General features: G+C 38.5%; 1 protein-coding gene across 3 annotated transcripts in view; it reads right to left on the reverse strand.

The window, feature by feature from the left end:
- Positions 1–2106: 2106 nt before the first annotated feature.
- TOX (thymocyte selection associated high mobility group box) overlaps positions 2107–23069 on the reverse strand; it is a 219393-nt gene continuing 198430 nt past the window's right edge. For all 3 annotated transcript variants that reach the window (XM_042022585.1, XM_042022586.1, XM_042022584.1), the window contains 3 exons: positions 14761–15147; positions 5764–5915; positions 2107–4377 (listed from right to left, as the gene is read on the reverse strand). In XM_042022585.1, the coding sequence (XP_041878519.1) occupies positions 4341–4377; positions 5764–5915; positions 14761–15147 (576 nt within the window). In that variant the 3' untranslated portion in view covers positions 2107–4340. The remainder of the gene's footprint in view (positions 4378–5763; positions 5916–14760; positions 15148–23069) is intronic.

Genomic DNA, 23069 nt, shown 5'->3' on the forward strand with positions numbered 1-23069 from the left:
GCAAGTCAATACTAATCTTTGCCAAATTAATCTTTTCCTTGACAGCCCATCAGAGCAATTATACTCAGACTCGTTGTAAACACACAATTGTCAGAGGGTAAGGACCTTCTCTGCAGTATACTGTGGGTTTTTGCACACATTGTTTTCCAAATAGGTAGGTTTCCTTTTCCTTTCCTCTTCCTCTCTCTTTCTCTTTTTTTTTTCCTCCTCTCATTTTATTTTCTGGCCGATTACATGATTGCCAGCTTGGTGTTACCCTGAAAGAAATTTCTTTGTAAAGTGTCTATCGCAGCAAGTCCTTAATAGAATGTGAAATGATGACAGTCACAGGATCCATGCAGATGCACATTTGCTAGTGGGTTTCTCTAATTAGGCAGTAACTGTGACAGACTCTGAAACGTTATAAGTCATTGTTCTCACTTGTCCTCTTGTTGGTGAAGCAAGAGCTACATTTGAGATGTGATTTAATGTGCTGCTGGGTAATAATAAAATACATGGATTTGCAAAGAAAAGCAAATGGTATCTGTGAGACCTGACACAAAGCACCTCCTATTCTCCAGGGTGCTCAGCACCTCCTGCAACACTGCCATCATGCTGCTGTACTCACCAAATAATATTTTATTTCAATGCAAAAGGGCTTGAAAACACCAGAAAAAATAATTAACAGGGTAATGGTTGTTCATCTGTCTGCCTGCCTGTCTATCTATCTAGTGTTCTTGTCTATATCTCTGCCTCTATCTGCAGCTATATCTGTCTCTATACCTACCTATCAATGGGAGTCCAGGGGAGTAACTCCTGTATTGGCTACGTAACAGCTCTTCAGCTACTTCTCACAGTGTGTGCAAAATAAGGATTTTTACCTACTCCATTTTCCCCAAACACAGAAAGATATCTCTGTGGATCTGCCATGTTTACAGGACTGGGTAAGAAACAGGCAGACACAGACTTGGAGATGGTAGTTCAAGGTGAGATGATGTCTCAAAAGGCTAAGGAAGGTGGTAAGAGCATGTTTTACCTTCCAGTAATGAGCTCTTTTATTGTTGGGTTTCATGTTTACAGAGGAGCCTCACAGGGAATATTTGGCAGAGACGCCACTGGAATCAGGAGCTGGTATTTGGTGAGAGAGAGAGAAGTGGGCATGAATGCATTACATTTCCCTGTGAATGGCTGGGGCCCTCTATGAATACATTACTTACTGCCTGTGGATGAATGTGAGGGGAAAATCCTATGGCAGGCCCGTTTGAATTGGAATTTGGCTTCTTCTGTCAGAGGTAGCAGCTGGATGAGATTTCTGCTTGAACATATGTGAGTCTAGGGATAGAGAGACCAGGATATCTCCTGTCACCAAAACATGGCACATAGAGAGCAGCAGTGAAATCAAAGAGCCTTTGCTTTTCAAAACCTCTGCTCACCTTGGTGCAAGCAGATGGGATTTACAACCTGCAGAGTGCATATGTCGCCAACTTTGCATTTTGCCACCACATTTTAAAAATAATTTAAAAATATATTAATTTCAATGAATGGGAGACTATTTCCTTTGGTTTCTATCACTCTGACAGATGTTTTTATCATATTTGCTTGCTGTTACTGTGTTGCTTCCATGTGCAGGTTGTTTAGTTCCTGAGGGCTTTCTCATTATCATGGTTAGGACAGATGGTGACTTATAACCAGTGACTGGGGTGTCTGTGTTACCGTGGTGCCTAAGGCACAGTGCTGCAGCGAAGGATGGGACACGTCTTCACCAGCTCCAGTGGAGTTTCACCTGCTTACAAAAGGATCCCAACCATCTATTGGCAATTTGTATCTGTCAGTACTCAGCCAAAAACAAACAGCAGATTGCCCATGGCTGGCAACCATTTCTTTTTCCCAAGGTCAGACATGAGGAACTGACATTTATGCATTGAAGCTGGATCTTTCTTTTGGAGAAAAATGGTTTCAGTATACCCATGGCGAGAACTGCTGCTCTTCCAGCACAGTTGTCCCATCTGAACAGAGTCCGGACACAGGACCACACTCAGAGCACTGACTGGATGGGTAAAGTGCTGCACAGCTAACACACTGCAGGTTCCCGTGCTTACAGACTGAGAGACACCAATTAGCCAGAGGTTCATACAGAATAAGTATTTTATTCATGATGTATTTTTTTATTTACATTAAAGTTTTCTTGTATTTCGAACTCTGCTTGGATACCGAAATTAACAACTTTATGTGACTGCGCACCTGCTCTAAAAGAAATGAAGATAACACAGTTCTTTCCCATAAAAGAAAAAGGAAAACTGCCTGTCAAAATCAAAGTTGATTTTTCTCATTCCCAGTAATTATCTTTTCTCTTTAGAATTAATATGAGTGGAAAATGTAGTTTACTATAATATAATAAATAGAAGACATTGGGTAATTAGTAGTGCTGATATATTTCTAAAGTACTAAACAGACAAACAATAAACTGTGAATTTAATCACGAGTTCTCATACAGTTTCAAGACAGGAAAATTAGAGCTCTCAGCTACAGTCATTTGAGTAATCACATCTGATCTGCATTATTTATTAGTTATTACATGCCAAGTGATTCTGATTGTACATTGCCTGAAATCATTCAGAAGCAAGCATGCCTTTGTTTCTGTTTTGTTTTATAAAGAAAAATCAATGGCATTGCCTAATGTGTATTCTATCTGAATTGCTTCCTTTATTTCACACAGAAAATACAAATCAGTATTTGTATTATAGCTCATTAATGGGACAGGCATCTGGGACAAAATCATCCAGAAATGTATTTTCAGAGCTATCCCTGATCCCAAACATTGACAAAATACCTTCTTTTGGATATTTTTATCCCTTTCCCTGTGGCTGTTGAACTTACCTTTCATTTTAGAATTTATTTCTGATATACTCCCTAAAATTCTTTAGGACCTTTTGCATATATAATAAAATGGCCGAAGCATATTTGGTAATATTTCTTTTGGTAATATGTTTATTCCACTTGACAAATTAACAAAACATGATGAAGTTCCAAGAAGCAGTGTTATGCAGTTTTATTCAGTTAGTTTTGTTGGTTCAAGTCTTAGTTTTGGGCAACTTCCTGCTACAATGCTTTAAGAAGGGAATTACTTAAAATACCTTTTATTTCTTTTCCTTAACAACCAAAGAAATAGAGAAATAGTTCTTCGTTACCTTCATTTTCTGCCAATAAAGCAGGTTTGTTGTTACATTTGTCACTGTAAAAACTAAATATTCACATCAGTTGTGAACAATTTGTGCCAGCAAAACTTAAAGCGTCAAAGAAACCTCTTTAAAATGCTAACAAATTTACTTACAAACACCTATATTTATTATTTCATAAATAGGCGCAACAGGTTCCATAAAAAAGATTAAATACAGACACAGTATGAAGAAACAATAATACATAGCCATATGTAGAGGTTATAATTTAGCTGTCTCCAATCTGTTTCTGCATCTAATAAAATATCAGGTAAGCATTTGGCAGTTTTATACATAAAAGGACTTAAATGACGTTTACTAACCAGTACACATAAAGTGATTTTCTGTAAAAAAAAAGAAGCATTTTTTTAGGCAGTACAAAATAAATGTGTTTGCTCTTTATCAACATTAGTTTTTTCTCCTAAGTTTTTTGTGTTTATTTCATGAGACAAAGCCAATATTTTTAATTAATATAATTTGGGACTATTTTACTTTTTTCTCCAAACACTTTGAAAATATAGACTATCAGTCAGTTGTTTAAAAACGAAGTAAAAATATGAATGTTTGCCAATTTTACCCTTATTGTGAAATCAATAAACTGGAATGAGCCAGTTTCAATTACAATTAGCTACAAAAACATTCACATTTTATACTCTAGGAGAGTGTAACATAGATGCTATTTACAAACTTGCTATGACTGCTACATCAAGCCATTTAAAAAGTCTTTAGTAGTTTCATATAAACACCCATTATGAAAAACCAATGGAAAATCCAGGACTTTTATCCGAGACATCTACAGTTGCTAAGGCAGTTACTATCGCAGCACTTCACAGCAAAAACCAACATAAAATCTGAATGGTCCAAGTTTCCTTCAAGGAAGAAGAAAAGCAATGTCCGTTAAAGGATCTCAGGGAAGGGGTGGAAAGGAGAAAGAAAGAGAAAAAATGGGGAAAAAAAAAAAAAAAGAAAATGAAAGAAGCAAGACTATTTTTTCCAGAGTGGGTGACCCACAAGCTCAAATAGTCCTAAGTGCTTAGCAACTTGTATTTTCTAATGAAATGCAGAACTGCCTTGGCTGCATAAAGCAATCCATGATGAAAAGACTTCCCTGCATTCCTCAGTGGAAAGGAGAGGTGTTTCAGATTTTCAGGTAAGGTAGAGTGCTTTGTCCCTCTGCATGCCCCTGTTCAAAGAGAAAAAGAACAAATGTGATTTTTTTTTTACATTTGAAAAAGTTTTAGTCATATTCTTCAAAAAAAAGAAAAAGAAATGAGCCCCACAACCCCACTGCATGTCATTAATTCCAAGCATATCACTGAAGTACAGCTGCATTGCCATGGTAATAACAAGAAAAATCATAGTGACACATGTCACAACCTGGAGACCACATCTGGCTCTAAAACAGCACAGGACTGGGACATGGGTTTAAGCACTGGTGTGGGATAACCTGCACTAGTGGGCTGGCAGCACTGACTGTCAAAAACTGCTTGGATAGAGCTGTGGATTTAGCACAGAGCTTGGAATGATGCTCCATAAGCACTCTATACAAAGCAGCCACTTTCCTTAGAAGGCAGGAGAGCTTGGTTACATGAACATGGGTGTCAGCCACTGATACCTCTGGCATATTTTATTTACTAGTGCAGATATAGCCTGTATCTAAAACGTGTTGGGTTGGCAGGTTCAGGTAAGCACTTGCAAGGGGACAGCAGAAGCTTAGCAAAGATAGGTTTAAGTTCAGGCACACGGATTCACAAAGGCTTTTCTACACAGAGTAGGCATATCTACAGGCATATCTGCTCAGAGAAAGCTGCTAGTGTTGGGAAGTTAACACCCAGTGCACACCTGGAGAGCAGTTCTGGGAACAATGACACATTGCTTTTTTCCAGAAGAGACCAGGAATCAAATCCACAGGTAGCTATGGATTGTTTGACAGAGGACAGTCTATTCAGAGCTGTGTAAGTGTCCATAAAAGTCTGTGGGCTTGACTCCATGACTCTACAAAACCCATGCTGCAGAGAAGCTGGAGGTTGGAAGGATTTACTAACCTTATATTGGGGGCATAGGGCTCCTACAGATATGGTGTTTTGTTTCTCGTTACAGTCATGTGGTCTTCATGCCATTCCCTTCTGTGTATCTTGTATCCCATGTATCAGGCCTGCTTCTCACTGATGTGGTTTTTCATGACCCAGACTAGTTATTTTCATGACCCAGACTAGAAAACAGTTCACGTCATTTGCCTCTCATTGAGGAGGCAGTGATCTTAAAACTTCTTTCTTACTCCTTCTCCCTAAGATTTCAGTTCTGATCTTCTATGGAATGCAAGTTCTCTGAGAACTAGAAAGTGTATGTGCTGAGATAAGGTGACAACAATGTCTAACAAATGTATGTATTGAAAACTTGCCCACAACAGTCTAACTGCTGAATAAATACGTAAATAAATGTGTGCCATCACAGATACACTTCTGAAATGCCGTAGGGAAACGGGCAACAACGCTGTTCCCAAATGCTCTATCATATACTTGTGTCATGAATGTTGCTCAACACAAGGTGGCATTCACTGGCTGCTTACCCATTACTGCAGTAGTCATTATTCCAGTCCACAGTCTGTGCCGGAGGATTTCTGCACCCTGAACGAACATACTCCATTGCTTGGGTAACAACTTGTGCAGCTGTTGATGTTGGATTGATGATATTCTGATAATCAGGCTGAAGAGTAAATCCCTAGAGGAGAAAACAAGTACATTACAAAGTATGGAAACAAAATAACAGGTTGGGTGCATTAAAAAAAGTAAAAATGCAGTGTGTACTGTGAAATGGTAGACAGCACTTCTTTTCCAGATGTGATTTTGGTTATAAAACCTAAAATAGGCAAAAATATGTAGGTTCTCTCTAAGTTTTAAAATCTTTCTTTGGTTTGAGAAATGAAACACTGCCAAAGCGTTGTTAGCTGTTACAGAGTCACAAGATGGAACTAAAAGAGACAGAGCAGAAACAATTCAAAACCAAGAGAACAACTCAATCAGCACTGGGACAAAAAGGTCTGTTTGCTCCTTAGAGCTTCCATTTAGATTAAACGTAAGCATACACACTAGTCACTAATTCCCAGAATATGCAACAGAATCTTTTTGAAGGATGTAGGCAGCAGGTGGCTGACTGTTTTATTAGACTACACCTATTCACGTATTGTTCTCAAAACCCTTTTTCTTCATTCAGTCACAAAGGGACCATCTGCTGCTTCTTTTATTTGCACTTCTCTCTCAACTAAACGGAAATTCAACCAAAGCTTTTTAACAGTTGTTGGACTAATGTAGTGAAAGTAGCACAGAATAACTTGCTTTTGAAACCAAGGAGACAAGAAAAAAAAAGTGGAAGTTACAAAGAGACATCTAACCTGCTCCCTGAAATATCTGTCATATGAAAAGTCATAATAATTTTTAGCTCTTTTGATATATTCTGATGTTTAAATATTTTCAAACCCAGGAGAACAATCGAAATTTCAAGGCTAGTGTATCTGGTTCACCCTCTACATTGTGTCCCTGTGAAGTAGGAAGAGCTACACTGGGTAAAATCATGGGAATGTTGTATGAAAGCAATCATTGTCTGCTGAAAAAAGCCAGACCAAACTCCTTCGTGGGGCAAGGGCATACAATTCCCACTCAAGTTAACTGGAGGTGTAGCTACTGAGTCAGAAACTGAACTTGCACCAAGATGCCTGGTTTGGAAACTCACTCCTCCCAGCCAAAGCCCACATACAGAATAGACCGAATTAATGCTGATAGCTTTTAGTTTAGTGTTAGTGTGTTGTGTGTGATTGCTTTTCTTACGCAGCCTTCATTAGGACAGGAATTTTGTGGACAGATGTTTTTTCTGCAGGTGTAAGAAGGCAGCCACAGTACCTTTCGTCGAGATAAATGAATATTTTCAGCTTCCAGTTGGCCCCCTCCATCCACAGAAATTACCTTCCTTCAAATAGAACATCACTTCCTTCTTCTCATCCCTCTTCCTTGCTATTCCCTGAGGTCCTGCAGGTGTTTTGCCTCTCATGTGCACTGCCACGTCACTTCACTCATCCTGATCATGGATTTTAGTCTAGACCATCAATGACTGCAACTTTGTTCCTTAATCTTTTCCATATGGAGAACACCTTGAGTAACACTTCAGTACCTTAAACACTCTTTGAAGCCTCACTTTGTCCCTGTTGACTCCAAGAAATGGACTATTAGTAGAGAGCAAGTTCACAGCTGAGTTGTGCATCTAGTTGCCATGTTATTTACATACTGCCCTGCTAATGAGATTAATTAAAGCCTTCCCATGGTGGGTTTTACACCCATGGGGACTGCAACCCCCATGCTCTGTACACTGCCTTTTCACCAGGCTCTAAACCTATACAGCAAGCTGAGGAGACAGCCCCCATGCCTGCAACAGATCCAAAGGAAACAGTAATTGAGCTGATTTCCCAATGACTTTAATTGGAGTTTTATGTAATTTGAAAGCAGAAAATTTGGGCTTGTATACCATTGTCATCATTTTTTATACAAAACATCAACCATAAGGCCTTTCTAATTCAGCTGTAAGAGGAAACCAACCACAGAAACACATTCTACCCTCAGGCACTCAGATTTATCTTTGGTAGCAAATCCCCTGATCTATCATATATACAAGAAAAACACTATATAGGGACAGTAGCCAGTAGCAAAGCATACAAGTGAGCAGGCACAGAGACACAAGTACTCATAAAATCATAGAATGGTTTAGGTTGAAAGGGACCTTAAAGACCACCTGGTTCCAACCCCCCTGCTGTGGACTGGGACAACTTCCACTATACCAGGTTGCTCATAGGTCCATCCAACCTGGCCTTGAACACTTCCAGGAAGAGGGAGCATCCACAAGCATGGAATACTTCATTACTCATGAAGCAAGGAGATGGTTCCTCCAAATTAGAGGAAGAGACCACCAGCGCAATATGGACAAATAATAGCTTAGATGTCAGAGAAGGGTCCTGTGTTTTAACTCAGGAGCTGGGTGGGGATGCATTCTCATATTTTTTCAGATTTTCTGTGCGGCCACAGACAAATTGCTTTGGCTCTCTTCCAGCAAAGCCCATGTGCAAGTGTGTTTGGACTGAATTGGTACCTCTCATGTTAAGGTTGGGACTGCAGAGCCAAACTGAATTCTTCTACCTGCAAAATAATGCGTAACAACATTTTCATCTTGTACCTGGCAAGTCTATTTTGTTTACAGCTGCCTGGGACTGGGCCTGTTTCTTAGGACACACTCAGGGGATACATGCTAACATGGCACAGGGATATCTAAGCCAGGCTGCAGTTCCAGAAGGGTCTCAGTAGTCCCTCTTGGGGGTTGAGGGCTACCAGAATACTTGCATTGTGGGTGATGGAAAGCATGCTTGTTAAAGCAAAGTCATTTAAGCAACCTCAACTCAATATGAAGGACTGATAAAGTATGGTACTGTTTAAGATGCAAACAATAATTACTTCAGCTTTTTCATCAACAGAAAAAGCTCTGAAAATATAGATCTGTACAACAGAAGGAAACAGCCTTGTACCAGACTTGTGGTAAATATTTGGGTATTATTTATGTAAGCCCTTAACAAACAATGATGAAATAAAAAGTGCTCAGAAAATGAGTGCTTCGAGGTCTAATTAAACAATGCTGATTGTTTTTGCATTGTAATGCTCAAGAGAAAATCACCAACTGTTTTGCAACATGCCTAGAATTTTAAATTTCATTTTCTTGTCCCAGATTGAAATAAAAATAGGGAACTTGATAAAGATTAATTCGATGTCAGGAGGGACATTTGCTCTTTAATTAGATTTCTGTAGCCCTAGCAGTTTCATTGTGCCACTGTAGCAAGTCCTAAAAAGCCTGCAGCAGAACTAAGGAGTGATCCTCATCTCCACACTTTACTAGGAACTAATTTCATTTCCTGCCTGTCTGGAGAGGTATTTTCAACAGGCATCAATGTTTTTGTCTTCACAACTGATTTATTCATCAATCTCAATGTGATATTTTAAACCTTTAAATTACATCCAAATCCTAAAGCATCTGTTTATTACACAAGGAAATTGAAAATCTGTCTGTGTGATATCATACAAAGATTTTTCCTTAAGGTTATAAAGGAAGTTGACAGATATTAATGACTTTTTTTTCTCTTGACCTCATTCGAAGACAAAGCTTAACAAAAAAGAAGAAGAAATCTGGACAAATACAGCAGGTCCCTGAGTATGCTGTATATAAAATATATACCAGAAAAAATGAGGCTATTATTTTTGGCAGGCTATGCAACCATCTTGCTGTATACATTTGTTTTCTAAAGGAAAAGAAATACGTAAAATTAGACTGAAATGAGTTATTATTGAAAAAAAATTAAAAAAAAAAGTGACATACATTAATCTTCTGGTGCTTTGTTATGCACATGCACTTGCAGCTATGGTTACTAGACATTAAGGATCTAGTTTTGCTTCCTCTACCTGTGAACTGAAATGGGACAGAGTTGGTAATGGGACTCACCATCCCATGCAATGCTTGGGTGAAGGATTTTGAGCAGGGAAGGTGATGCTTCCAGTAGGGCTACTTAAAAGGGTTCCTTAACAAGGTCTGAGTGTATTTAGGAGGGAGTGAATTCTCAGTCTCCTCACTCTTCACACCAAACAGCACAGTATACAGGCTGGATAGCAGGGTATGCTCAGAAAGAGGCACAAATGTCTGTGTGAGTAGAGAAAGGAAAGAATGACCTAACCCTAACCCTAACCCTAACCCTAACCCTAACCCTAACCAGCTGCTGTTTTAGCCTGAACTTTGGAGAAATTGTGTTGATTTGAATGACAAGGGTTAAGAATAACATCATCTAAGCCCAGCTGAGTAAAAATTAAACATCATGTCAAACCTAAGAAACATACTGGAGAGAAACAACTCTATATCAGTTTAAAAAATTATACAGTGATAAGATGCGCACATGAGCATTTAAAGAAAGAAAAATCACACTCTTCTAATCTACTGTGAGTCTTCCTGTGGGTCAAAAGTGGATAAAAGAAAAACTACGGCACAGTGGATTTTGACTTTGAAAATTAAAACTTTAACATGGCTCCTGTTAATGATATTTAAGAAAAATATAATAAATTTCAGAATTAGAAGCTAAAGATAATTAAAATTCAGGATCTAATTTAAATCTAAATATGAGAATAGAACTAATGGTCATTTTTTTACAGTTTAAAGGATTATAACTGTAAACAATCACCCCAGAAGTCTACAGTAGTGACCCTTTTTAATTTATTCATTACCTGTTAGAACAGAAGAGAAAAGAGACAAAATAATCTACTTCCCAGAAGTTACAATTTAGATAACTCAAAATAAAGAAAATTGTTTAAAAGGAATTAAAAAATATTTACTAATGCTAGGTATATGACCAAAATGCTAATACCAAAATTTTACATTACATTTCAGAACAATTTGGATGCATTGCATCAGCTGCATACTCCACAGAGTTAATTGATTTTAAAAATAACATAAATTGTGCAGTCACTGAGGATTTTTGGCTACCAACACTTCTGATTTTCTTGGTGTTCTGTAGTTTTTGTGGATCCTCAAAAGCGACTGCCCTTCTCCAGCTGGCAGTCACTCTTGATTTGGCAGCTGCACACGTGCAGGCAGAGTGCTGGATGTGGAGAAGGACATGCTGTTCCCTGTAGAACCGATGAAGATCAGCTCATTGTTCTGGAAGCAGTGGGAACGGAACTCTCTCCCCAGGTCAGCACTTCTTATTTGTCCCTCCTCAAAGTTTGCACAGAAGAGTTCGTGAATTTCACGCACAACGGTTTTTGGAGAACAGTGCTCCTGCCTGCCAGAACTGAAATCTGGATCTCTCTGTGGTTCTTCTTGGAGTTGGCCGTCCTTCGGACATACTACAAGATGGTCTTTGATATGAAACTATCCTCCTTTTCCTGGAGAAAATGACTGACCAAATGCCACAGAGCCAGAGTTAAAGCAGGGGATCTGTTGAGAGCAGGGATTTGCAGAGCCTGCTACTGTTGAGTGCCACGCTAGTGAGCCATGAACTATTTCAAAGACAGATGTTTGGGAAAAAAGGAAAAAAAAAAAGAGAACACACCAGTGGTGACTTCTAACATGCCTCCAGCACAGTCTGCAATGAAGGTGCCCAGCCAGGTGAGGACGCCAAGACCTGCAGTAGAAGACTGCTAGGAAGCTGTTGGCAGACTTACTCTTCTGCCTGTTAAGCTTCATGCTGTGGTGTGACATGACAAAATTTGCCTCTTTCTTTCTTATAGTGTATTAGTCTATTTAGTGTGAGTAGTGCTGAGGCTTCCAAAGAGGAAAATGACTCCTGTTGCAAGTCATTCTCTAGGGAGTGGTATGATAACTAGTTTCTGTTCTTGCTGCTTGCTTACATGGAGTCTTTGGAAAGGTTTACAGTGGCCACACCTAAGCTTGGAGGAAATAAAACAACTTGAGGGAAGAGGAAGTGAAAAAAAGTTGACTTAAAGACAACTATTGCTTCTCCTTTATCAGAATACATATTCTCCCATTCTTCTTAGCTGTCTTTTTACATAGCAAAGTGTTCTACACAGGGACTGAACCTCACATCCAGAGATCCCCTTCCCTCCTCAACATAGGCCAGACAGAGTGGTGCCTTCTCTTTCTCCTTACAGCTGCGGACTCTGAGCTGCTGGGAGAGCTCCATTTTTCTCCCACTAGATCTTTTCCTCTTTAACAAGCTCTGTGATCAGCAGAGTGTTTGCTTTATTTCAAGCAGAAGGGAGAGCAGAGTCCTTTGACAATTGAGTCAGAAAGAGGCCTTTACTTCCAGGCTGTAGTCTCTTGACTTTTTGCTATTTGCCTCCTGATGGCCAACCTGTCTTCTGTGTTCCAACACAGTATGAAATCCTGGGGATAGTGTTTTCTGTCATTTCTTGACTAAAAAAAGTCATACCTAAGAAACAGAACAGGATACCACTGTTCTGTTCTGTCATGGCAAATCATGGTGTTGTTAGTACACCTGTAGCCCTAAAATGTAATATACGTTTTGCTGTATTTAAATTCAATTCACAAACTCTGTAAGCTGTTGGATGCTAAAAAAAACCCCAAACAAATACTCCAAAGTGAAATGACATAGATTTTCCAGAGCTCAAAAGCTGCTTTACTTTAAAGCAAAAGCAGGAGCGTAAGAAATATAAATTGGCTTGCAGATATTACACAGTGCTTAAAGAGACATGTAGATTGGCGGTGCAGAATTTCAACAAGTAACAAGCACCTTGAGTGAAACAGAAATATCTCACCACAGTATCTTCATTAAAAGCATCAGCTTTCTGACTAAGGAATAGGAGTTAGTAAAAAGCATTAACCTAAAATTTCGTGAGTTTAACAGGAACACAGAGGTACAGCATTTTTTACTTAACTGTAATTGTCCTTAGTTAAAAAAACCTCATCATGATACAGGTCTACATTCTGAGTTCTGTTTTCTACAACCAAGTGTCCTGTATTTTCTCTTAAGCTAGAAACAAGTCAACTACATGCCACATATCTCACAGACGACTGAAAATACTTTCAAACAGTGGATGCACACACCTTATGCTACAAGCCTGCAACTTGGCAAAATAAGACATTAGAAGATCCATATTACGTTAGCTTTTCTTTTGTAGAGAGTTTAGAGTAATGCCTAAGTGTTTATTCATACAATAATGATGTTCTATGTGTAAATATGTAAGTATCCAACATCTGCATTACATCTTTTGCTAGCCCCAACTGTGCTATTAATTCACTAAATAGAGACAGATTTTCCAATCTATTCAGTAAATTATGCCTAACGATTCTGCAAAAGACATAAGGAGTTCTGCACTGGACAAGTAATATACAAATGACACTGAACTTGGCAAACAATCTGAACTTGGAAGATCGAATTACCATGCAATAAAAACTCATTGAAATATAGCTATACGATCTCAACAGGTTGCTGTCACAGATGTAATTTCTCATGTTTGGTAAATGAACCAGAGTATTGCTTTGTGTGTCATTGCTCTGAGCCTTCAGGTTCAACCAGGATTCTGCCAGGCTTAGGATCTCCAGTCACACTCCTGGCTCACCTGCCTAGGACTTCTTCTTGTTAGTTCCAGCTGCCCAGGCCTGGGGTCAGCTCCTGAGTTTCTCTGAGACTTGGGTGTGGCTCTCCTGGGACACTCACACTAATTGCAGGAAAACCTTAATGAATACATGACTCCATGTATGTGTGGTCATTAGTCTGTTGAGTCTGTTTTCTCTGATAGTGAAAAATTAACTGGACTAGGAAAAAGTTGTGAACACTTTACAAGTTTTCCTTCCTGATTACTCCAAATCACTCTTGAGACTAAGATCAAAGTCTCTGAATAAATCCAAATCATCCTGAGTACACCTTGATTTATCTTCTGAAGAACCAAGTTTATCAGTCCAGATTGCTTTCAACTCTTTTGGGTTTTTTTTTCTGCTTTGGAAGATTTCTTTCCCTGTTAAATTGCTCTCCCTGTGAGAAGCTATGGTTTGTGTTCAAGTATTCCCAGCTCTAAAGGCCAATCTTGAGATGAAATATTTCTGGCTTGGAAAGCAAATGCAAATACCTTGTCAGCAAAGGTGAATTTACAGAGAAATTTAAAACACAGAGCAAGTTCATGACTATGTATTACCAGCCAGTACTGACAACTTTTGTGTGTACAAATTTTGTAGATTCTTGCAATTCCATTCAAAAAATTTTCATTCTAATGCCAATTTTCAAAGCAAGATCTTATTATTGATAGTCACATCTCATACAATACAAAAGGAAATTTTCTCTTATGAAATCAACAGTTTATCTGCTCTCTTAATATCCCTCCATAAGCCTGGAGGGCACAATACCATGGATGGTCTGCATTAATTCATCACTAGTAGGAAATATATTGAGAATCAACTATCCAAAATGTTCAGAATAGGGAAAAAACCCAAACAAAAAAGCCCCATATTGGGATGGTGGACACAGCCCATTTAGTTCCAGTAAAAAGATCTATTTAGCAAAATGAAGCTATGAATGTGGCATAAGGTAACACACTCTTGTTCACTTAATCTAGCATGTTCAACATAACCTGGGTTGCTTTATGTTCCCTCTGACAGTTCCACATCACAGTCAGCACAGGGATAACAGCATAAGCTATAATTATATCATTTTCTAGACATTGTTTGTATCATTTTCTAGACATTTGTTTTCTAGCCTTTTGTTTGTGAACTGTGATTCCTGAAAACTTAGCATTTCACTGTTTCAGGATACTCACAGATTTGCAGATGGATCTACGGACAATGATGGACATCACTGCTAGCACAAACACTTCTACTGCAGTTTTCCATCTCTAGGTAAACTCATTCATTTGTTCTTGCCCTTGAAAGACTAAACCTATACTACCATGGTTTTGAACCTGCAAAACTAAAGCTAATCTAAATCTCTCTCACTATGCCAACTTTTGGATGACTCCCCTCCCCATGCCCTCCCCAAAAATAAAACAATTCCCCAGAGAACTGAAAAGCTCCAACTTACTTGCTGCATTGTAGGTGAGTGTAAAGCAGACTGGACCTGCATTGGTAGCTGGTTTCCAATGGACTGCTGCATTGAGATCGGCTGGTGCTGCTGGATGTTGAGATGCTGGTGCAGGGGGGGGCTGATCTGAAGAGGTGGAGGTGGGGACACAGCCATGTTTGCTATGGAAACAGTCACTGGCATTTGGTTGTTGGGCTTGGGCGCTATGTTCCTGGGGATATTGGCATGCATGGCAGTGATGTGAGGATTCATTCCTGGTTGTTGGTGGTAGTGGGAACTGAGGTACAGTGCAGAGTGGGCCTGGGCAGGCCCATGAAACACTGACTGCTTTGAATTCATCATCTGAGGTTGTGGGGAGGCTTTAACATCAACAGGTTCGCTGTAGCTCTGTTGAGAAAAACAAAAATCAGACAATACTTAGAAGCTACCAAATATGGCTGTTCTACCCACCAAAGCCTGTTTAAGAGCCACACCATAGGAAAACATTTACCTGGACCACCAAATTTGCTTTGAAATTGAGTTTGGTTATTACTCTAGAAAAAGAATTAATCCCTTTCACCTTAAACTTTTGTCTTCAACATTGTAAAAAGAAAGTAATTTAGGTCTTTTTTTTCTGTCTAGCCTGGCATTTTCCTTTTCCAAACTTGGAACTGGCATCACTGATCTAATATCTTATACAACCAAGACAACCAAGCCTGACATATTTTTTCACATAAGCAGCCACTACTGTTGTCCTAAGATTTGATGGCCTAGTTGAAAAGAGAATTAGGAGGATGGGTTACAGCAAAACACTGTTGTGATTTTTGAAATGTCTTGTTTTCCCATTTGCAAACCATGGATAAGATCTTCAGGGTCTTTTACCATATGCATTGATATTGCTAATAGTTATTTATCTGTTAGCTAACATGATGAAGAGGCTAAACCCCAGCCTCAGCTGTGCTTCTGCATGGAACAAATACACTAGTTGTTGTGCCAAAGCCTTTATTTTGAAGTATTTTGTGTTGGAATGGTACGTATTACATAGGCCATGCATTAAGAGAAATAAGAATACTCTGAATAATTCCTCTTTTAGCAAAACATGCTTTATTAATCCAATTCATAAGGCTCTGAAAATTCTGTTTAAAACTTATGGCTAAATAAATGTTAGCCTGCACAAGACGTAGGGAAGTTATCTTTAGTCTAAAGCTAGATGAATACTGTGTCGAATATTAGAAACTGCGCAGTTTTATGAAATATTATGCTCTGGCCTGAATTCTTAAAGTTGCTAGTAATAAAACGCCTCAATTAATGAATATGAATTTTAATAATACTCTTTGTTCTAATATTTGTAACTTGCTACATTTGATTAAACTCAGTTTGCTCAATTGTTTTTCATACATTTATTTTCTTAGATATCCTGAGTGATGTATACTCAAATAAATGATGAAAAAAATTAAGTAATAACTCACATATGCTTATAAGTGGGAATCATAATTTGAAGTCAAGTCATACTGGAATTAATAGTCAGTGAAAGGTGAAACATGCTGGAAAAAAATGGCAGAAATGTCCCTCTGGAGAAAGAAGTCACTTTGTCAAAACTAGGCTGAAAGATGCATATATGCCCTTATTCTGTGATCTCCGTGTCATGTTTGCTCAGCTTACAAGTCAGAGTAAGTTTCATGTTACTCTTAGCACTCCAGGGTCAGGGAAGTCTATTTGTATTCTTTCTGAAGGATGCACCATCACCAACAATCAGTTGACCCATGTGTTACTGAAATTGCTTCATTATCTACGATGATAAAGATGAGACTGATAACTTCCTTTTCCCTATGTGTAACTGCAGTTCCATTAGCAAAAAACCCCTTGTTTTCTCCAGTAAATGAAGGAAAATTAAATGAATATGAAAAAGTTAATGCAAATCTCTGTCTCTGTGGATCTGCCTAGCTCTGCTTGCATGTGGGTGTACACGTGTGCAATGTTTGCAGGATCCAGATGCAGACATAAAAGCCTGAAAGTAGCTGCAAAATCTGCCATTATTTGGGCATTATTTTTAAAACACTGAATTAATGACATAGATTAATGTTAATGACAACGTGGCAAGTATTTTCCCCCTCTCTTCCCAGTTGCATTTTTAGAACGCTCTCGTGAGTGTAGAAGCAACAACTGGCAGGTTTGCTGAAATTTCAGCAATTCAGAAGGTTTGCTAATTAGCAACATGGTTCAAGAGACTCCTCTTGGGTGTCCCAGGCTTATTACACATTACAGGAAGTGTAGGCTGTGTTCTTTCTTGACAGACTTGGAAGTTTTACTGAGAGCATAGTCCCCTCATGAAAACTGCTTGCCTTTCCATGATGTAGCTGGCAGGCTCTGTGTAGTCCAAGCAGGGATAATTGCTCCTGAAGTGTCTAAGGGCAGATTGGTTAAACTAATCCTCCTGGTGAGGTGAGTGCTGCAGAAAGCCTTTGCTGACATACTGACAGACACTTACATTTCATTCGTAACTACAAGGATGCTGCCATACACCTCTTTAACAGAGATACAGGGAACCACTCTAATTACTGGACAATTCTGAGTTCACACATAAGCAGTGGATGCATGGCCCATACTGATAAAATTACAGACATATAGGTAGTAACATTTTATCCTTTATGTCAAGAGGAATTGCACAGTCTCTGGTCAGAGATGAATAACACTTGTTATACCTCTGAGAAGAGCTCTGCAAAGTGATCAAAAGGGACAGTTTCAGTTGTCTCAAGTATTGAATCAACTTTCTATATGTTTCACCAGATCTTGATCCAGTAAAAAGCACAACACTTCAGCTTAAGACCAGGTATTTTGCTGTAACTTAGGACACTTTAAGTCATATGTGATCTGAAACCAAATGGTCCAATATCCGTGTAAAACACATCAATATTATCAGTTACTGGGAATCTTGATAAATGAACCCATTAAATTCTATACTCCAGCATACTGTACTTTCAGCTTTTTTTCTGCAGCTGGGTCAGAAACACAGATTTTGTACACATTGTTGGAGCTAATAAAATAGGTGATGTCAAGTCTTTCAGATTTGTGATATCACTTTGCTGTGAAATAAACCAAGAGGCGTATATGATGCATAGGTCACACTATGATTTTGGGCACAATTGCTGCTTTCACAGACTAGAATGGGCATTGCACTGGTCCAGTGCAGCATCGGACAGTCTTAGCCAAGGACTTTTATTATGGGTAAAAATTGGAACTAAGAAAGAAGGGATTTGATTGGCCAACATGGGCTTCAAATGCACAGTCATGCTCCCTAGCTTGCAAGTTGGATTTCAGCCAATTTTCTCTTGACTTATCCAAGGAGAAGAGCACAAATAATTCTAAAAGCCCCCACAAACCTCTAATTAATCAGCCCTAAACCAATACTAATTTATAGGATGAAGTTCTAGGATAAAATTCAGATATATGCAGTGGAGACCAAAATCATAAATCCATACACACAGGCCACCAAACCCTGGGGTTTAGTAACTCCTAAATGCTAAAAAGTCTTCTGCTAGACATGTAGCAAGACCATCTTTCATCACTACTAGCTGAAAAATGGTGGTGTAAACCCACCACTAGAGGGTGACAGAATATTACATTTAGTTAATGGTAGGGGGTGGTATTTTGCACATACTTATAGCAAACATACATTGGGACAACAAATTAGTTTTCCTTGACAGTCCTTTATGCTCTTTGAGTGGCTTATACTTGTTCTGGAGATCAAGGTGAAGCCTTACTCTAAATCTTCAAATCTTCATAGTCTAAGAGAAGGATTTCCTATGGACCTGTCTTTCCATCTAACATCATCACCTAATACTCCTGCCTAAATGTAAAGAAAAAATAAATCAGAAGGTGAAGACAAGGTAGGTAGGCCAAGGCAATGTAATGCTGCAGAGAAGGTATGACAGCCCTTTAGGCACAACACAAATCCACTTCCCATCCCCTCCCCCCAAAGAATCTGTTGTTTTACTGAAACACTAGTTATAAAAGGGAAGAAAATTTTGAAATCCCAACAGAAAGATAATGAAAGTAGAAGACAAATAAGAAAAGGAAAGGAAAAAAGTAAGTACTACTGTAATTCTGGTGATAATGAGTATAATTACATTAACTAAAAGTACTGGTGGTGCATGACCTTCAGTCCACAAAATTATTTTACTCCTGTAATATTTTAAAGGAAGTGAGTGATGATACAGATGAGTGCTGTTCTTAAGAGAAAGTGTTCAGTTGATAATTTTGCACAAAGTTTGGAAAGTGCTGAATGAAGTTCTTCCCCATGGTTTTCACCAAACTCCTGACTTTCCTTCTAATTTTAGAGCAAAGAGAACTTTCCCATGCACCTCTACTCCCCTACTGTGTGCCAAAACTCCTTATGCTTTATTGCCAAATTAAAGAATTAAATTAGGATAAGGGGTTAAGCATTGCTCACCTGGCTGTGGTTTATTTTCTGAAGGGTACTGCCCTGGGACTAATGGTCATTCTTTTCACAGACTGAATTCAGGCACAGGGAGTGTGTCTGTTCCTTAAGGAAAGTCTCGCTGGGATTTCCCTCATCCCATAACATCCAACTCACTCCTGTGGTTGAGAAATTATTTTTGGTAAAGGCATCCTGCTCAATTTAGCTGCATTAGAGAAAAAACCATCATCCTAGGTGATGCCATTTTGGCATCTCCACAGCTCCCTTTGGGACATAATTTGACTTTCACTTTGAAAACTCATGCTTTAAAACCCTCACCTAGGTTTCAAACAGCTCTTGAAACCTACACATGGGTATTGATTCCAAATTGTGGCTGCCTTCTGGCTGCTGTTGGAGCTTCTAATCCCATTTCTGTTGGAAGATAAACATCCATGTGATTGAAAGTAAAGCAAGGACATGTTTTAACAAGGCAGTACTCTAAGGGCCTGATCCTTAGACTGCTGAATTTAAAGGAAAATCTCTTATTAATTCAAACAGAATTTGGATCACAGCCCAACACTGTTACTGTTATTTAAGTACTAATGTCTGGATGTCCATTTCATTTCTCATGAAAAGCAGGTAGGATCTGTCAGAGGCTGAGAATCATTCCCAGTTGATGATCACTACTTTTGACCTCTGATTCATCAGAAGCACACCTAGAAACTACAAGTGCCTAAACTTATTTCTGCTGTCAACATATTAATGCAGTTTTTCTTAGAAATGTTGCCAGCAAGTAGGACTACGTAGATGTATTCACACATAATGTATATGGACATCTTCAGCTTACATAATTTATACATGGTTTATATTCAGAATTCTTATCTGCTGTAGAATAATATGTGGGAATTAAATAGATTTTTACATTAATTTCACTCTAGTAAGCAGTGCTCAAGTAATACTGCTCCTTGCAATGTAAAACCAAAAAGTCAGTGTTGTCTCAAAGAAACCAGAGATGCTCTATTAACGGAGAAAAAAGGGTTTTTTTCTTATTCTATTGATTTCAGAAAATTAGGTAATGATCAAAGCCTTTCAGTTGGAGCAATATAATTTCAGTTGTTTACAGATGAGATATTATCAAAATACTTCTTTATTAATGACACCAATTAAGCTCTTCTTTGTAGCAAAATATTCAGTAAATTCATTCAGTACATTCAGAACATTCAGTAAATGTTCTTGTTACTACTGGATGCTTATGTGTCCTTTAAATATATGCTGAGAGACCTCCTCAAGGGCAAAGTGAGCCTCATGGCCAATATGCAAACAACAAACAGTGCAAGCAGCTTTACCTGTGGGCAAACACAATACATTCCAAATTCAGAAATTCTTTTTTACAAAGCCATAATGGTGTAACATAGTTCTATTTTAAATGAGAAACAGATGTTTCTCTTTAAATGAGAAATGGAGGTCTGGCATCCTTTCTCTATAGACCAGAACATGTACTATGCGAGTATATCAAAGCCTAGAAAAGAGCTGAACCTAATTCAGGTTTTACATGAATATGTATCATAAACCTACACAGTTGTCACACTGTCTCTTTTCATGATGGTGCCATGCTCACACCTGGAGACTGGTGTCTGTCCTTGAGCCATGCTGAGGAATTAAACAATTTTTGGACTCTGTGACCAGAATGAAGGTTACATTCAGGAAACAGCAGTGATTATGTCAGCTAGTACCAGGATGGTCCAGGCTGTGCAGGCTGTGATCAAACTTAGGCAGGCCTGACTCAGCTTAAAATGAGTTATCTTCAGTACTGTGACATTAAAGAGGCAAATAGAAGGAAATTGGCTGCATATTTATGGAGCTCCTACAAAGCTTACCTAAGCTTAAGTTTGCATCTGCTGTCTTTGCTGTCTCTTTGGTGGAAGGAGCATCTTGAATTGTTTATTCCTTCTCTCAGCTTTTCTGTGTTCACATAATCCTGTCTGTTTGTAATGTTTTTGACATTTTAGGTCACTTCCAACCCCAAGCCTGTCCTTGAGAAGAATCCCTTTTTCTAGCCTGCATGGGCTCAGCCATTTTATTAATACCCCTGTGAAGATGTTTATGAGAGAATGACTTCTCTCCAGCATGGCTTTCTCTTTGTGCTTAGCTCTTTAACTCCTTTAGAGATTCCTTTGATTTAACTCTGTCCACTCTGGCAGATAACTCATATGCATATTTGCAGTGCAGCTGCCTTCCTACACGAGTCACAAGAGGCTCTTAGCAAATGACGTTTGCCATTTTGTTAATTCCAGTCACCTATTGCAATAACAACATCTGGGACCCCAGAGAGTTCAGAAAGCTTTTTGACACATTCTTGATGCTTCAGAAACAAAGGAATAAGCCATGGGTTGTCATCTATAATTAGTCAAGGTGGCTCAGAAGAACATCTTCAAATCTAAATATACATTTTGTCATCATCTACAGGGCATTGTCATGGATTCATTTAGGGTATGTAAGTAAAAATGGATGTTTTATGAATGTAACCTGGGTACATGTGATAAAGGATATGCAACTTTAATTTGATACAAGTGTTTTAATTCCCCAAATGGAAGCCCTAGGCTAATAGTGAAATCTAGTTTTATTAACTCACTTCAAAAACAAACACAGTTTCTCTTCAAATCAAAATCTGGCTTCTATCAAGATCAAGACATTTCTGCCACTTTTTGGCAGAAATTATGTGAGAGCATCTCTCGGTTTTTGCACTGCTGAATGTAAAGCATCACATGATTTAGCCTCAAATCAAATTCATGGCACTAACTTAAATGTAGTTTGCTCTTTATTTTCAGCTGCAGTAGATCATTGGTTTCCTTGCTAGACAAAAAAATGTTTGGACTTGTATTATGATGAGATTAGGGAATTGTTTTATAAATACACGTTTACTTAGCACATACTCTGATACATCATGTATTTGCACATACATGATTTTATTTACGATTCTTTGAAAATTTCTGACTACATCATAACTCCAGAAATAGTGAAAGAACGAGGTATCACAGAAGCATGAAATACCTGCTTTGGAAGCCTTTCATAATAGTTTTTCCATCTAGCAATTCTAATGTAATGGAAAAAGGTAAAACATGCTTCTGTATGTCATCATTCTGGGATTTTTTTGTTATTGTTTAAGGGAAATATTGCCATATGCCTTGTAGCACTTTAATAGCTACCAAAAAAAAATCATGCATCAAACATAACCATATTTTTCATTTATTCTTTCTCTTACACTTTCACTGAGAACAGCCTAAACTGGTTTATGAAATGCCAAAAACATCTGCATGGACTAGGGCTAGATATAATGTAGGAAAAGCTGTTCTCAGAAGCAGGTGCCTTTTTACCAGCAGCAGAAGGGATGCTGTTCTCCTTGCATGCAATAGCCAACTTGTTAAAGCACTGACCAGGAGACAAGACAGTTCAGTCATTGACTCTTGTCAAGAGATATTAAGAATTTTATTCCCAAAAGAAATGTCCTAAACCCCAGCAGCTGCTTATTTCAGGAAGGAGTGAGCCAGGATATAATGCCCCCTACATCTGAAGCTTGGCTTCTATGAAGCTATGCAGTTAGAGAAAGAAAACTATGATGAGAACACACCTGCACACACACATTTATTTAGGAGTTGGGAAATGAATGATCTGGGAGAGCTAATATGTCTTTTTGCTTTTTTATATGTTAGGCAAGTGCTCTCACCCCATACATATATGAAACTGGAAAGTAATGGCAATGTTGCCATTTCAGTTTTGGGTTATATTGGGTTTTGCTTTTTAGTTTTTGTTTGCTTGTTTTGTTGGTTTTGTTGTTTTGGTTTTTTTATCATAGTCTCCATATTGCTCTTACAAGTAGGCCAAATGTTTTCATGTATGTCCACTGCATTTTAAG

The sequence above is a fragment of the Corvus kubaryi genome, unplaced genomic scaffold (assembly GCF_017639235.1).
Source record: "Corvus kubaryi isolate FWS band 111438036 unplaced genomic scaffold, C.kubaryi_AGA036_p1.0 37216, whole genome shotgun sequence".
In the NCBI taxonomy this organism is placed as follows: Eukaryota; Metazoa; Chordata; class Aves; order Passeriformes; family Corvidae; genus Corvus; species Corvus kubaryi.